The 18,283-nt window shown below is 36.7% G+C and overlaps 1 protein-coding gene across 4 annotated transcripts in view; it reads right to left on the reverse strand.

The window, feature by feature from the left end:
- Positions 1-18,283, reverse strand: part of LOC129780244 (myb-like protein A) — a 228,593-nt gene that overhangs the window by 169,490 nt on the left and 40,820 nt on the right. For 3 of the 4 annotated variants that reach the window (XM_055788297.1, XM_055788296.1, XM_055788295.1), the window contains exon 3: positions 5,847-6,194. In XM_055788297.1, the coding sequence (XP_055644272.1) occupies positions 5,847-6,194 (348 nt within the window). Of the gene's footprint in view, positions 1-5,846; positions 6,195-9,922; positions 9,966-18,283 lie in introns of those variants that run through there. The other variant, XM_055788298.1, reaches the window with a different exon arrangement.

Here is an 18,283-nt window from a genome sequence, read left to right on the forward strand (position 1 = left end):
CCAAATAATACGCCTTGAATGTATTCTGAGTGGCAAGCGTGATCGCGTGACCACAGTGCAAGTCAGAGGAAATTTCTTTGACGAAAAATTCCCCCGACCAGAACGGAAATCGAACCCGCACTCTCGGTATGTTAGGTGTGACGCTATCCACTCGGCCACGGCCACTCTTTTTACTTTTTTACTTTTTCGAGTTACCATACCTTCGGTATTGAGGAGGCGATCTGGCGTAATGGTAACATCCATACCTCTCACGCTAAAGGTCACGAGTTCAATTCTCACTCCCGACATTCTTCCAAAAATGGAAGTAAAAGTGACGAACCAGTCAAAATGTGTTGAAAGTCACTATTATAGAGAAAAAAAACCATTGGTATTGGTTATCACGATATTGATCACATCGTCTGATTTTGCTCTGAATTTCAAAACGACAGAAAATTGCCTGCCAATATTTGGATCCGCTGCATTTCAGCTACTCGTATTCTTGATGATATTTCATTGATTTTTAATTTTCTCAATTCCATACACTTACAAGTTTGAATATGTGTTTTTCTATTTATTACATTGCATTATTTATAACATACGGACGCAGGAAGATTAACGCAGACATCCTCGATATTTTTGGGAATTTGTTAACGAAAGGATAACAATGGGTTACCCGCCGGGATTTTTCTGAGCAATGAAGTTGTAAAAAATGTAGACTGTTTGCAACTTACTTCAGATGCGCGTTCAACGGGATGCCTCATTTGGTATGCAGAATCTTGGACGTAGAAATACACCAAGAGATTTGTGCCGTCTGAGAAACCTCGAGGTCACATCGAATCAAGTGAAATTCCCCATAAGCAAATTGAAGTGTTCAATGTCCAGTCCCGATGGCATACCTACCATACCTTCAACCTTAAAAATGTAGCGACGAGCTGGTTTCTTCCCTGCTTCTTAGAATATTTTTTATTTCTTTATTTAGTAACTGTCAGTCCCAGTCGTTAACGTTTAACTGTGATAATTGTGAGGTTAAATGAAGTTAACTCTTTATAGATAACGTTTGAGAACGTTGAAAATATTAAAGGGTTACAGAATAATTGCATTAGGAAATGCTAAAATATGCAAAGTCATATATTAATTTCCCATAATTGAGAATTGAATAAGAATTTCAAATAGTTGCAATTAACCTATAAACGGCCAGCTGTCAAAAAATCTTTGATCATTTTTCTTGTCTTTGGAAAGAAACCATATGGTAATGTTTTTGCACACAATGATAGATTAATTTATTAGTTATCAGTTATCATCGATGTCATGTAATGTAGTATAAGTTTATTGGGCACTAAATTCGGTTCAAAGCAAGTGTGTGGGGAAAGCGTTTTTAATTTCAAAAGCAAAACTTAATAAAATTCAAAAATGTGTGATATTGTATTACACATCGTTATGTATGACATAAATCGTTCGATTGAACCATCAAGAATAGGAGAGTTATTTCAATTTTCTCCTCAGGTTTTTCAAGGATAACACGTTATGGAATATGAACAATGTTAGAATTAATTTAATCTGTCATGATTTATCATGGAATGCATCGCTGGTTTATTTTATATACGAAAACGCAAATACAAAATAAAAAGATCAGTCCACATTAACTCCTTCGCGTACGATTTAATTTTCAAAAGAACGGACCAAATGCGAACACTTCGATGGGTCACGCATCGAGTAATTTAACTACTCTGCTGAGCGTCTTAGCGCATTGTGTTATGTAAGCGCACCACGAGAGAGACTCGATGTTGTACGTTTTGGCACAATCATTTCACATCGAGCGAGACTCGATGTTGTACGAGAAAGGGTTAATACTAATAGTTTAGTTTGGAGAAATGAAAATGAAATGGGTTTCCATATTGATTACTATTTTTTCATCTGTTCACAAAATTGTAATACAAATTCATCTACTGTGTCTAGATTACATCTAGGGTAAGTGTACCAATTATGGAGAACATATGTCACCAACTTGCCGAAATTGACGAATAAAAACTCTATTTTAGTTCAAAAGTATAAAGGGTGTGTCACATCAAATTGCATCACGGAAAAAACGCTGTAGAAATTTAATTTTTAGGAATTATATCTTCAGCTATCGCTTATAATCAGATAAGAGTGTATAGATCACGTTGGCCATGCTTCACTGTCAATTTTTCGTAAATTTGGAAAAATGTCGTCGAACGAAAAAGAGCGTCGTGAATTAATCCTGCGCACCCATTTCGAGAATCCGGAGTTGTCACATCGGGACATCGTTAAGATGCTGGGGATCGTCCAATCCACGGTCAGCAGAGTACTAAAACGATACTTCGAGAACCTAACCATCGACCGGAAGGTGAAGAACGGCAAAAATGGATGCTCCGTCAGTGAAAAAGATCACAAGCGCGTAGTTAAGCAGTTTAGACGTGATCCGAGAAGTTCGGTCCGGGATGTCGCCAATAAGCTGAATTTGTCAAGTTAATCCGTCCAGCGGACCAAGCAGCGGGAGGGCCTGCGTACATACAAGGTTCAGAAGGCTCCTAACCGCGACGAAAGGCAAAACATGGTGGGGAAGACGCGAGCCCGGAAGCTGTACACCGAAATGCTGCCGAAGCCGCATTGCCTGGTAATGGACGACGAAACCTACGTCAAAGCCGACTTTCGTCAGCTGCCGGGCCTGTTGTTCTTCTCCGCAGAGGACAAATTCAGCGTTCCGGAGGAGATTCGCAAGCAGAAACTATCCAAGTTTGCCAAAAAGTACATGGTGTGGCAAGCGATCTGCTCTTGCGGAAAGCGGAGCGCCCCCTTCGTGATGACCGGCACGGTAAACGGGCAGGTTTACCTTAAGGAGTGCCTACAGAAGCGCTTACTACCACTATTGAAGCAGCACGAGGGCCCGACCATCTTCTGGCCGGATCTCGCTTCGTGCCACTATTCAAAGGACGTGTTGGAGTGGTACGAAGCCAACGGGGTCACCTTCGTGCCAAAGGAAATGAACCCGCCCAACGCGCCGGAGCTTCGCCCAATAGAGAAATATTGGGCGATTATGAAGCAGGCCCTCCGGAAGAACCCAAAAGTTGTCAAATCGGAGGCGGACTTCAAGAGAAAATGGATTTCTGTTCAAAAAAAACTACAACCTGACGTTGTACAGAACCTTATGGACGGGGTAAAGAGGAAGGTGCGAGCATACGGGCTTGGGTTCGAAGTATGAATAAAAAGAAAATGCCAAAAGTTGTTTAATAGTTTTTATTTTACTGTCTAAAATTTTCAAAAGGATCGGTCTACTGGGTGAATTTTTACAGCGTTTTTTCCGTGCTGCAATTTGATGTGACACACCCTTTACTTTTTCTAGCAGTTTCAACTCTGTTTTTGAAGATTCTCACTGATATTCTGATGATTAATTGACTAAATTGTAAAAAATACATGTTTGAAATGCCACTTCCATGTACCCATTATGGTAATAGTGTTCCTGGAGTTCCGTAATAAGTGCACCTATTATGGTAATAGTCGGTGTCACATGGAAAAAAGTGTTAATAGGATTCAAATAATATTTCAATAATAATTTTTAATAAAACTATGCCTCTAAATCTAATACCTAGTATGCAATACTATATCGTTGATTCTACACTCGACAAAAATTATGGAAATGGAGCGCAAAGTCGAAAAAAAAGTTCTCAACGTTAACTTTATTTCATAAAAACTTGACCAGTTTTCTTATTTGGCACCTTTAATGAAAGACGTAGTTCTACGTCAAAAATCGTTTTTTTCTGTTCTTTTTAAAAAAAATTGTAGATTTACACAGTGTTTTATTAATCAATTCAATAGTAAATCCAATTAATCTTATCAATCAGCATTCATTTGATTCCAATAACGCTCTTGTAGGTCATTTTACTATAGGATCAAGCAAATATGCTTCGGTCGGACACGTATAGTGCTATTTCACAATACTACTGAGCGTTTAAAAGCACCCTATCATATGGAATTGCGTATCGTGAAAACGTGATGTACAACCATAATAGCATAACAACCATAACATAACAACGTATAACCATAATAGGAACATAGTAGATCTGCTTTCCAGCTTTGCAGCGATTTCGTACAACCATAATGAAACAAGGCAGCTTTCGATATTGCAATAATTGGCATGTAGATGTAAAATTGTACTAATTATGGTAATAAAGAAATACATGTTTATTTCAATAAAATCGTATACATTGGTCGAATGACAGAATCAAGAATGTTGTAATGTATGCGTCTATATTGTGTTCGCATCAAAACAGCCACTTCACAGCATAACAATCTCATTAGTTTGACCGCATATTCCTTAGGAAAATGTTAAGAAGCAAGCATCAAAATCGACAAAGAAAAGTTTTCTGATGTATAAAACTCATATGAAAGCCTTGAACAATAAGATATGTTTTCTAAACTAATCAAAAACTCACTTGTATTACCATAATAGGTACTATCGCGATGATAGGTACTTCTACACTATATTTTGTACATTATAACTTGCAAGTTATTCCAGATAATTTACGTTCCTCGATTTACTTTTAAAAAGTACTTCCAAAACCAGTCTAGACAATGTGGATCTTGTTTGATCTTGAAATGAATATTTGTTAAGGCTTTATAGCATTGTTTCAATTTTCTCATGAATAATACGCATGCATATGTTGGTTGGAGAAAAATTTATCAATGAAATATTACAAATTACTAAATTCATTTTTCATACTTAGAATTATCCAATTTATGACGAATATGCACTGTTTGGTTCCAAAATTGTTACCATTTTCATATCGTGTAGAAGAGCCTTTTTTTGGATTGTGATATTCGGATCGAAGTCACTTCTCACTTTTCCTTGGTATAAAGTATCTCAAATAAATAACACCAACAACTATTCGCTTCAAGAATTGGTTGGCTTTGAAAGTATTTAATGGAATACGACGAATTCGATTCGAATATCACAATTAAAAGAAATAGGCTCTTCTTTACGATAATGTGTCAATGCGTCTGTGTCCTTAATCATCCAACGCATTCACCTGATCTGGACCACATGACATTTAGACGTCACTCGTACACACAGGTCGTCACAGATAGACGACGCTCGTAGCGAAAGGGTTCAAGAAAAAAAACATCTTGAAATTAGGAATTCTTTGTTCAAGTGAACGTTTTGTCCACTAAATGATTGAACACGTCGCACTGTTGCCAATAGTTACATATTTTCTACACAGAGGTTGTGATTTCACTAATTATTTTAAAATCGACACAATTTGAATCTAGCGAAAATAAATTTTCTCTATATTGGGTCTATTTCTCTTCGGAACCTTCATAAGCAACCAACCGAATCGGTGGAGGTATCCAAGCTCTCCCCTTCGCTCCATATATCGGTTCTGATTTTAAGTGAAAATATAAGACTGCATTCGGATTGCAATTGTAGACTCGCAATTCTTATAACGACAACGACGCAACCGACGTCTCCGTCGTTGTCTTTAATTAAACGATAACACTAATGGACTTAATGATAAAAGTGTCTAGTTTTATTAATAAATTTAGCACGACCCGCTGGCTGGCTGGTCGGCTGACGTGACAACGGCAACGACGTCGCCAAACCAGCCAAGACAGCATGCGATTGAACTTTGGAGTGGTCTGAGACACACGTACGCACAAAAACCTATTCGCGTGCCGTTGCTGTTCGCAATCTTCCGCGTTATCAGTTCCATGTTTGCTGTCCAGCCAATTGTGGGCCAGAAATCCTTTTATGAAGATTTCCAATTGAGATCATTTGCGTGTGCCCTAGGCAACGCAACAAAAAGAGAAAAAAAGTAACGAAACATACAGATAAAAAATCGAAAGGGACGTACCTTGAAGCTGATTCGCTGCCGCCGAGTATTCGGAAGCTTTCTGCAAATTGACCTTTGGTCGGTTCTTGGAAGATCCGTTGAACAGAGCGGCACCGGAGGCGATACCGACGGTGGAGACGGAAGTAGACGTGGATGGTGTGCCACCAATGGCAGAACAGGATACAGACGATGTGGTCGTAGAGTTGGTGGTTCCGGTGGACGTGCTGTTGCAGCTGTTAATGATGGACGTTGTGATGGGCGTCGTTCCCGCTGGGGGCGGATTAGAAGAATTCTCCAATAGAAGCTGCTGGACTTGGAGGATATCGACGTACTCGTCGAGACTGGCACTTGGATTGGCACGGTTATTTACTGCATGGGGACGAAAATAGAAAACGATAATTTGTTTGAATACAGTATTAGTGATTTTTCCACGAAGCTGATATTTGGCATGGGTAAGCAAAAATGGTGTAGGTAATTGTATGTTATTCTGCTGTAGCTTATAGAGTGTCATTCATATACACAGCATTGTTTTTACCGACATTGTTTATTTAAAAATGAGTCACTACACCAGGAATAACATTTTTGTTCAGTCGGGTTTGACACACGGATACTTTCTGCACTCGACAAAAAAAAAAAAATTAAAGGACCACTTCGTATTATCGAGATTTTTGAGTGTTTTTTTTTGAAAGGTTCACACATTTTTGACAACTAAGTCAATATTAAATCGCATAACCCTTATCAATCAGCTTTCATTTTATTCTTAGAACGTCCCTGTTCAATCACATGTTATTTTCGGTCAAAAATTTGTTAACAATGATCGATCGATGAGCTGGAGCATTATCGTGGTGAAAATCCAAATGTTTCTTCGTGGTCATCCTAATGCAACTTAGGAAAAAGCGGTAAATCGATTATTTTAAAAGATAGAAAAAAGCATTGTTCCACTAAGTTGTTTAAAATAACTGGGGCTACAATATTGTTGAACTATATTTATCTCTATCTATAAAGATAAGAGAGTTAGATTTTTCATTTCAACGACAATTTTGGTCACCCTATTTTTTATAACATCAAAATGAGCGCTCTATCATATGTAACAACTTTGTCTAAGACAGTTTTTGTCTAAACAATAAATATCTCCCACAAAGTTGTTTTTAGCGCCTTCTGTCTGGGATGCATTGTGGTAACTATGAAAAAACGAGTTTTTTTACTCTAACTTTTATATTTAAAACTCTACATCAAAATGGTCTTCGTACAACTTTTACAGCTTATCAATACCAACATTTTGCGATGCAGAACATGTTAATATCTTAATCCTGCTTAAAGTTATTGATGGGTTTTCATCCAAAAACTTATGGTATCTGACAAACAAATGAAGAGAGCAAGTTTTTTGGGAAGAAATATCAATAACTTTGAGTAAAGTTGAGATATTGACAAGTTCTGCATCGAAAAATGTTTTTATTAGTAAGCTCTAAAAGTTTTCATGGTGATACAATGATCCGCGGAGCTATATATCTGCGAATGCCAACATAAAAGTGATTGTGATGTGTTTTAGTCACGACGAATTGCAATGTATTTTAGTAATATTTGCGAGAAGCAAAGGTTTCTGCATGTTTGTATATACATTCAAAGTTATAATATTTTTATCAATAGAATATTGTTTTCATGCTCAAATATAATTTTTCATGTTTGCTCCTGTGCAATTTCAAATGAAATGGAACTAAACATAGATTTTAAAAACTTGTATTTTTGATTCGAAAAAAATTTGCATTCCATGTGTGTTGGAAGAAATATGAGTTTCGACAGCATTTGGGAATTTTTTGGCTCAACTTTTGAAAAGGGCGTATCGATTTTAGTGAATAAATCTTCGATAATTCATATCTCAAAAACAATGAGTCCTACCGACATAGTGTCTTAGAAAGAGTTATAGAGTATTGCTGTCCAAACGTGAAAAAATATACACGGAGAAATAAAATTAGTACTTTTTTTAATTTACAAAGAAAACTTTAATTTAAAATATCTAAAACATATATTTTTAATTTTTTTTCATATAAAATAAAAGTCATGTAGAAAATCTAAAAAATGAGTACAAGATGGTGAAACTATTTTTTGATCAAATTTGGGAAACATCGAATTTTTGTATGTGAACAATCATTTTTAGCCACAAATTAAGAATCCTGATGTGATTTAAAATGAATAAGCTCATTATCAATCTCCTTCTAAATGTAGCCATTCTCGAGATATTTGAAAAAACATTTATAATATATTGTCTTTTTCAAATTTAATTTTTTTTCAGATTTATATATGTATTTTTTTTCTCAATTTTTTCCTATAAAAAAGTCATATATAAAATTTAAAAAATGAATACAAGATGGTAAAACTATTTTTGATGAACTTTGTAGAACATCGAAGTTTTATGAATTTTCGAAACCTTGAATTTTTGTATGTTATTAATTATTTTTAGCCACAAATTATGAATTCTGATGTTATTTAAAACAAAAAAAAAACTCTTTATCAACCTCCTTCTAAATTTAGCCATTAGAGATATTCAAAAGAATATTTGTAATTTATGGTCTTTTATAGACTCTTTTAATATGTTTGTCGTGTTATACCGCCTTGTTCATGAAATTTTATGAATTTGCTTATAATTTTCAAAATACATCACTCTGGTAGAACTATATGTTTAGGAGTTACGTTGAAAAACATTATCGTTACGTTTTGTATTAACCCACATGTATTCAAATGTTTTTCAACGTAAATCCTAAACATATATATTCACGGTACTGTTTATCAGAAAGACAACTGAATTTCCTAATCTTCGATGATGTAGACTAGTGGTGGTGACGAAGACCGACTTCTCGCGAAAATGTAGATATATTTTGTTTATAAATTGATATCATCCCAATACTTGGTAAAATTGTTACGAGATTCGTTTCGCAGTACTGTGTTCAAGCACACCTCGCGAATGTAGGTAATCTTCACAAAATAAACTAAACAAAAACAGCAACAGAACCAGACGTGACTATTTGAGGATTATCTCATATACGGAATAGGTTTTTTCCCTTTTGCTATAAGTTGTCTGTCTGATGAAAATTTGCTTTTGATTTATGGTCGCCGAATGTAACCACCATTAGTTCATGAAACTGCCGCGCATATGGTGAAAATCTTCCACGACACAGTTGCTGTAACCGCTCTCCTCATACCAACGTCACGATTGATAAAAAAGCGTTCGATGAAGTGATCGACAATCTACAATTCGAATTCACTAACGTGTTTGAATCGTTTGCTGCCGATTCGGTTTCGGGAAACAATAATAAGCGCAGTCGCACCAGCAGTGGGTCATCACCGCAACTCATAGCTACTCGTACGGAAAAAAAACTGCGCACTGATGCTTCAGTTGACACTTCGGATCTCATGGATACAGTCGAAGTTACTCCAGTCGTTTCTGGTTCAGTTGCAACCGCAATACCACCGCCTCCACTGCCGTCAACTTCTGTTTTGGACCCTGTAATCTCAACTACTGCTACAACCTCCAGTGATATGTACAACGACACTACAGCTGGTTCTAAACGATCGATTAACTCTACTGCAACATCAACATATGTTCACCGTTCATCTTCGCTCATCCCCTCACCTGTGCTGGCTACATCCACTGGTTTCACAGGTAACGTTCTACATAGTATATGTCCAGTCGAAGCTGGACTTGATACTACACCTCTCACCTATTCTCAACCGATATCAGGTGTTACGACTGTCAACGATATGATCAACAAAACTACAGCTTGTTCGTCACGATCTAATGTTCCAACTGCAACGTATGTTCACCGTTCATCGCCAAAGGATGTCATCTCGTCCAACCGAACCGCCATTCGTTCGATAATGCCGATTGGACCATCTGCTGTCGACATCGCTACGATAAGCTCCAACGTTACATTAAGGGGGTATTCTAGTGTAGAGACACGAATTTCGGACGTTTTTTCGAACTCCGTAAAAATAAAACAAAGAATATTTTTACTATCCATTATATCATTATTCATTTATCTATCTTTCAACAATAAAACAAAAATAGGACGGAAAAAAATATTCATAATTAGAATAGTTACATGCTGGTGAAGTGAGGGTGTTCAAAAAAAAGTTGTGCCATGGCGTACACGATTCCAGTCCTTCTGGTTATCTGAAACAAAAAAATCGAACAGATTCTGAATCAGTAAAGATGTCGCTATGGCATGAACCTCGGACAAGTCAAAAACATGGGTTTTAACAAAATGGCGGCCGTTTGAAAACAAAAATGCTGTTTAAAACGTTTTTTTTGCGTTTACCGATTTTTTAAAAATAGTAAAATTAAAAAGTTATAATTTTTTATTGGTTCATGCGATAGAGAGATGTATGCAGATAATTTTCATATAAATTTGACATAAATCGGTTCAGTAGAACTTGAGATATCGTGTACGCCAGTTAGAAAAAAACTAGTTCCGAGAGAAACGCGTTTGAAGTTCATTGTGATAGCCGTAACAGGTTAGATACCACATCACTAAGATGGCTCTAACTAGGTAAATAATAGGATTTTCGATAAGTCCTTTCTAGAGTATATTCTTGAATGCCTAAACTACAGAAATATGGTAAAAAAAAAATTTCGATTTTTTCAGATTTCTAGACTAGAATACCCCCTTAAACGACAACGCACTGGCTGTGAGATTAGAGAGCAACGCTCGTCGTTCACCACTATTAATTGCAAATGCAGGTAATGCTAGGGACAACCAAAATGTGAATAGGAATAACATGTCTACGATTACTCTTCCTACACTCTCCGTTGCACCGATCACAAAACGATTGAATTGGTTTTATCTCACCCGGTTCCTGCCTTCCGAATCCTCGGATAACATAATTCAATTCATTTCTAAGAAATGCGGTTGTGATCCTTCGATTATTCGGTGTCACAAGCTGGTTCGTCAGAATAGGGAAGATAATGTTCCATTGTCTTTCATTTCATTCAAATTGGGTGTTCCTGAGATTATTGAGAAGGTGATTACATCTCAGAATTTTTGGCCTGTTGGAATATCGATCACTACTTTCGTAATTCGTAATCCGACTACAATTCAAAATGTGCAGCAAACCTCACCTCACCGTATTGCATCAATCTCAAACCAACAACGTCGAGCAGCCGCCCAACAAGATTCTGATAACGCTCATGGTTATTTTTTATGCAACCCCACAACCTCTGCCCTAATGGTGAACAGGGATCCAGCGTAACTTGTTCAGAGAATAAGCGCTCCATAACCTCGTCATCAAGTCCGAGTGTCGCTTGTATAGATCATAATATTTTAATTTATTATCAAAATGTCGGCGGAATGAATACCTGCATCACTGATTATTACCTAGCATGTTCTGATGCTACATACGATGTATATGCCTTTACTGAAACGTGGCTCAATATCAACACATTGTCACAACAATTGTTCGATTCTTCTTACATAGTCTATCGTCTAGATCGATCAGCTGCGAATAGTTCCAAACTCACTGGTGGAGGTGTTTTGTTGGCTATTAGATCGAAATACATCTCACGTGAACTACTTCCTCTAGATGGCCAAAGTGTGGAGCAGATTTGGGTTGCTGTGACGTTTTATAACCACACTACTTATATTGGCATTGCCTATATTCCTCCGGACCGTGTAAATGACCCAGCCGTGATAGACAAACACATTTCTTCGGTTATGTGGATAATGAATCAAACAAAACTGAATGACAACATCTTGCTCCTCGGAGACTTCAATCTTCCTGGTATCAGTTGGATCAAAAATACATCCAACTACTTTTATCCTAATTCCTCGCGTTCTTCTATGCATCGTATGACAGAACGTCTACTGGACAGTTATAGTACTGCTGGTTTATATCAGATGAACGGAATATACAACAACAACAACCGCATTCTCGATCTATGCTTCGTAAATTTAGAGATGGTCCACAATACAACAATAACTTCAGCTCCATCTACTCTTGTTAAATTGTGTCATCATCACCCACCACTGCTGGTTTCATTACATGAATCGTCACCGCTCGTTTTTACAGACATAATCGAATCAACATATTATAATTATCGTAAATCAAACTTCGCAATGATGAATCGTTTCTTCTCAACTATCGACTGGAGTGACATTCTGAACGACCGCGACATCGATGGAGCCGCAATGTCCTTGTCGCATGTACTTCTTTATGCAATTGACCAGTTTGTTCCGAAGAAAACTATTAAGGATCCTCCTCATCCTCCATGGACAAACTATCATTTGAAGCGTCTTCGAAGAGAGAAACGACTTACTTTGAAAAAATATTCAAAATACCGAACTGATTTTTGGAGAAAACGCTACTCTGTCGCCAACAAAAATTACAAGTGGTTGAACAATATTTTATTTGGTGCTAATTTGACTCGCGTTCAAAGTAATCTACGACTCAGTCCAAAGGAATTCTGGAAATATGTAGATAAACAGCGAAAGGAGCTCGGACTACCTTCTGTGATGACACACTATAATGTTGAGGCCTCAAACAGAGAAAGCATATGTGCGCTGTTTCGGGAACAATTTAGCAGTGTTTTCGTTAGCGAAAATCTCAACAACGATCAAGTTTTCAAAGCAACAAGAAATGTACCTCATCTGCCATCTGTCTGCGCCCTCACTACCATTAGCCCTAGCAGAGTACAATTAGCTTGTCGCGAAATAAAAAATTCTACAAATCCGGGGCCAGATGGTATCCCCTCCATTGTGTTGAAGAAGTGCTCTGGTAGTCTATCGTCGCCACTAAGTTCGCTATTTTCTCGATCACTGGAATGTGGAAATTTTCCAAAAGCATGGAAAAATTCTTTCGTTTTTCCAGTATTCAAAAAAGGCTGCAGGAAAAATGTCAAGAATTACAGAGGAATCGCCAGCCTTTGTTCGGTGTCTAAGTTATTTGAACTCATAGTTTTGGAATTCATCTCCCATGCATGCAGTAGTTACATCTCACATCAACAACATGGTTTCATTCCCAAGCGATCTACCTCAACAAATCTGGTACTGTACACCTCATTCATCGCTCGCTCTCTACAGTCACGTCAACAAATTGATGCAATTTATACAGATTTCTCAGCTGCGTTTGATAAAATAAACCACGAAATAGCGGTCGCTAAACTCCGACGTCTCGGATTCCACGGCAACTTCTTGAACTGGTTACGTTCATACCTGACTGGCCGTGTGATGTCAGTGAAAATAGGTGACACTGTATCTTCTCCGTTTCCAGTATCATCGGGTGTTCCTCAAGGTAGTCATCTTGGCCCTTACATTTTTCTTCTGTACCTGAACGACGTTAACTTTTGCTTGGAGTGCCACAAACTCTCTTACGCCGATGACTTCAAGTTGTTTTGGCCCGTCAATTGTCTTAATGACGCAGTGTACCTGCAGCAGCAGCTTGACATTTTCGCTGAATGGTGTGATAACAATAGAATGGTTTTGAATCCTGAAAAATGTTCCATTATATCCTTCTCGAGGAAACGTTCATCTGTCGTTTATGAATATAAATTGCGCAGTGTGATTTTAAGCCGTGTAGTAGCAATCAAAGATCTAGGAGCCATCATTGACAGTAAACTCACATTCAAGGATCATATATCTTACGTCACCGCCAAAGCTTCTAGAACTCTCGGATTCATTTTTCGTGTCACGAAACAATTCAAAGACGTTTATTGCATCAAGGCACTCTATTGTGCGTTGGTTCGCTCAATTCTCGAGTATGCATGCATAACATGGTCGCCTTACTATCAAAACGGTATTCAGCGCATCGAAGCGATCCAGCGTAAATTTGTTCGTTTCGCTTTACGTAATCTGTCCTGGAATGATCCCTCAAATCTTCCTCACTACGAGAACCGCTGTAAATTAATTGGACTTGATCTACTGAGCGTACGTAGAGACGTAGCTAAGGCTACTTTTATATCGGATCTGATTCTCACGAATATCGACTGTCCCGACCTTCTTCAAACGAACAATTTCAACATTTGCTATCGAAACCTACGCTACTACACTTTTATTCGTCTCCCTCACTCCTGCACAAATTACGGGCACAACGAGCCCGTAGCGAGTATGTGTCGAGTGCTAAACCGATGTTTTTCATCGTTCGATTTTCACCTGTCTCGCTCAACTCTCAAAAAAATGTTCCTCGTAGTTCTTAGACATTAATAAAATCTTCATTTAGACTTAGATTTAAATTAGATTTAGATATCATTAGGGCACTAATGTAAAGGCCTGTTGATATAATAAATAAAATGAAAAATGAAAAATAAAATGAAAACTGAACGTCAAGATTGGATAAGTCGATGTTTTGTTTTTTTTTATGATTTTAATCAATATTCTGCCTGTTCTTCGATTAATTTACGGACATTTCTCATATAATTTTTGGACTTATCATCATATCATCATAAATCTGTTACATTAATAAAAAAAGATCGATCACGGAACTACAACTAAGCTCTTAGTTAATTTTTTTCATTAATTTGGAAGATGTACAATTTCAATTGAGGCATCAAAAATCATATCGTTTTCACCGAAGTCAAGTACAAATTCAGGACAATAATGAAAAAAGGAATGGTTAGAGATGTGCAATACCTCTATACGACTACTACGATACCAATGCTGCCCATGTTTGTATAGGAGACGTGAACGACAAAATGAACAAAATCGACTGTTTCGTTGTTTCGCATTCTACACAATGTAATACGTTTGCTAGACATGCAAACAAACATTTTTTTATTCGAGAACATTTGAGCAATTTAGAAAAAAACCTTTCCGTAAAATCACTGTTTGTCCGCATATCAGACGTAGTTCCATACAGCTATCATACATCGTTCGAAGATCAACAATTGTATTATGTGCTATAAGCTAAATCTACATTTGAATCATTTCTTTGTAGAGTCCAAACATGTCTGTCACGATAGTTTTACTTATTCTCTTTTATTACTTAGTGTTTCCTAATAGATGAATATAACAAACCATTGAAGCGCTGCTTATATAATTACTATTTTCTGTACACGATGAACAAAGAGAAGCAATTGTATTTTTTAATGTTATAAATACATAAATTTCTGCATTTGAATCTTCAAGAAGATAATGAAACAATCAGATTAGTAGTAAAATTTAAATAATATTGGTTCTTAGCATTATAATTCTTCGGATTCAACATTGAATTATTCCACATACTCAGCATTTAATCATACCGTTGGAGTAAGTCATTCCACCATCTTTATGCGATTGATCGTGGTATCGGTAAATCATGTGGCTAAAATTATCAACATTGCAGATTGCCTTTACAAATTCAATTAATTGACAAAACACGAACCTGCTGTTCTTATCATATCCCAGAGTATTCTTCAAGAAAAAAGAACTATCATAGACTCGCGACAAATCAAGAACGTCTTTTCCATACATTTCACTAAATTTCTTCCAAACCTTTTTGATTTTATCCGATAACAACTGAAACTACCGACGGATACGTTTTGACTATTATCGGAATTGTAAATACTAACGTTACAAACAGAGTAACCTGGTGATTACGTCTAGCTATGCGGACAAATGTTCATTGAAATGAAAGATTGTCCACATAAATAGACGCAAGCGTTTTCCAAGTGGAAATAATATGTTATAATCCGCAAAATCACCTAGGCCCTCTTTTTGCCGATAATATCCTCCAACTGGACAGACAATTTCATCGGAAATTCGCATGGTTATGCTTGTAGGCCAAAAACAATAAAAAAGCGTTTCCCCAACACTAATGGTGTTGTCGATTACGTCTCCTATGCAATCATGGGCAGAATGACGCATTCATTTTCATAGAAACCCAATGAGAACACATCCATGCGAAAATTTTCTTCCATCTATATAAAGGGTGATTTTTGAGCAGGTTCGTGTTTCGTTTCGAAATAAAAACCCAAACAGACAACAATTGGTCCGTTTGAAGCGAGCTTTTGCCGAAAAACGCTCAGATCATGCGACCAGTCAGGATAATAATACCTTATAACATTGCTCGGCCTCATGTTGCTGTACGAGCTAAAATCTCTTTAAAATGAAGCGGATGGAAAATTCTGTTTCACCATTTATTTCGATCGATGCAGAACGCTTTGTGTGGAATATACTTTACTTCAGAACAGGGTCAAAGTTTGAGAACGTTTGTGACACCAGTAAATGAAGTCCGAATGAGCTAATATTTTGCATTTGGTATATTATCGTGCAAATGAACCTTTCGTAGCATGTTCCGAATGAAATTCGAGATTACTATGTTTATTGACACCAAAACAACAACTTTTCGTTTCGTACTCCGAAAAAAAACTTCCAGAATGCCGATTTTTGACAAAAAAAATAATTCGAGATGACACTAGATCTCGACGCTTCATGCAATTTTAAGACATTTGGCAATAATTTTATTTTTCGAAAACCCCGATTTTCCTTACTCCTTACTTGGGTCATTCTTCGATTTTCAAAAAATCAAACTTTGACCGCTTTGCGCCACCTTCCTTAAGTCCGATTGAGTTGAAATTCGGCATAGGATGTTTTTCGAGGTGGTGAACATTTTGTATAGGGCATTTTTTCTCATATATTCATTGGCACCCTAGTATACATTCATTTTATTTCTCAAATAAATGTGTTTTTCATGAACAAAACAAAAACGGAACGAATTTAGTTTCACACCCAATACATTTTTTGAATTCATATAGTATCTCCAATATTTTTAGAACATGATACTAAAATACTAGCATAATTTTGCATAGAACCCATTCCGTGAGGTTGTGTACCAAAGAACCAAATTTCAAATCAAGATTTAGGAGAAAATTGGAAACGTTATCTTAATAAGCACTAGTTACAACATAAGTTCTCTGAAACGGATTTAATTTGTATACACCAACCTTTGTGAAAGGGGAGTTTAAAAAAAATTAATTATATTTAAAATATTTTAGGTGAGATATCTCTGCACTTGTTCACCAAACTTCAATGTCTATATACCATTGAATGGATAATTAAGCACTTGTTTGAACAACCGTGGTTTTATCTTGTAATTTATAAGAAACAAGCATTTGAAAAACGAATATTTTGAAGCGTTGTCACGTCATAAAAATAAAGCAATTTTTAGATTATCAGACGAACTTAACTTTGGTTTCTCTGAGCAAACAATGAGAGTAAACAACCCGCAACATTTGGTTGAGATCGGTCCACAAATAGAGTAGTATCAACTGTCTCAAGAAGTTGTTGTCACGTCACGCAAAGTATACGATCCATACAGTTTTTTTGCGTTCTCATGTATAAATCATACAAAATTAAACGATGTTATAGTAAAATTGAGAAAATTCCCTATAAGAATCATCAGTTGAAGAATATTTGATAGTTAGATTGGCTTGTTGTCAGCCAAATACTTTTGAGACATAACATCACCTAACTTGTTGCTGATTTTTTGATGAACATAATTGAATAATTTAATTAAACACAGTTCCATTTCAAAACATACAAATGAACTTTGTTCGATGATTTGTCAAGAATAGATGAAAGAATATTCCAGAATATAGAATAAAATCTCATTACGACTTCTGGTTGGCTAATAATAGTATTAAATTACAAAACAAAATGGAAACTCCATACGATATAAGTACTGGGTGCAAGGGTCATATTAGCGGAAGTCGAATATCGTATTCCAATGCCATTTTGGAAACGAAGATGGTCACTTCCGGTTCGTTAAAACGGCTCTAAAAGACCGGAAATGGAATGAAATCCCAGAATACGATATGGAACAATAGTGTTAGCATAGGGGGTTTTCGTAGCCTAATTGGTTGCGTGTCCGCTTCAAAGCGAACGATCATGAGCTCATAACTCAGGGCCCCTCAACTGACCATCTTTACGTGTTATTCTAGCTACTATGTCCACGCAACAATCATCATATGACGGTTACCGCTCACATTTTCGGTCTGCTGCATCGGTAATGGGCACTATTAATAACATAACAATGAGCCCTCATATCAACAGTCCCGCTGTGAACATTCCAACTATGAACATTCGAACAATATGAATATTCTTACTCCGAAAAAGGCGACATGTGTTGTGTTTCGATAGAATAGAATACTCTAAGGCCAAAACGGCTACTGTGTAATAGATAAAACAAATGTTTTACCATAGATAGGAATTCTCTTACGCCTAAAAATGGTAACAGTGTAATAGACAACAAAAGTTATCTTAGGATAAAAATGTAAACGAATGAATTCGGCTCTGTTCCAGCTGAATTGCTAAATGAGTCTGATAAAATAAACTGAATAAAAAAAATTGTGTTAGCACATAGTCATGGGTACATAAGAAGGGATGAAAAAAGAAATTAAAGTTTTATAGTGAGCAGATAGGATTTGAGCGAGGGGGAGATAATGTTAGAGTGGGAAGAACGACGCGTGTAGAGTTCGACAAAAATGCACACACAAA

This window comes from Toxorhynchites rutilus, chromosome 3, assembly GCF_029784135.1.
Source record: "Toxorhynchites rutilus septentrionalis strain SRP chromosome 3, ASM2978413v1, whole genome shotgun sequence".
NCBI classification, from domain to species: Eukaryota; Metazoa; Arthropoda; class Insecta; order Diptera; family Culicidae; genus Toxorhynchites; species Toxorhynchites rutilus.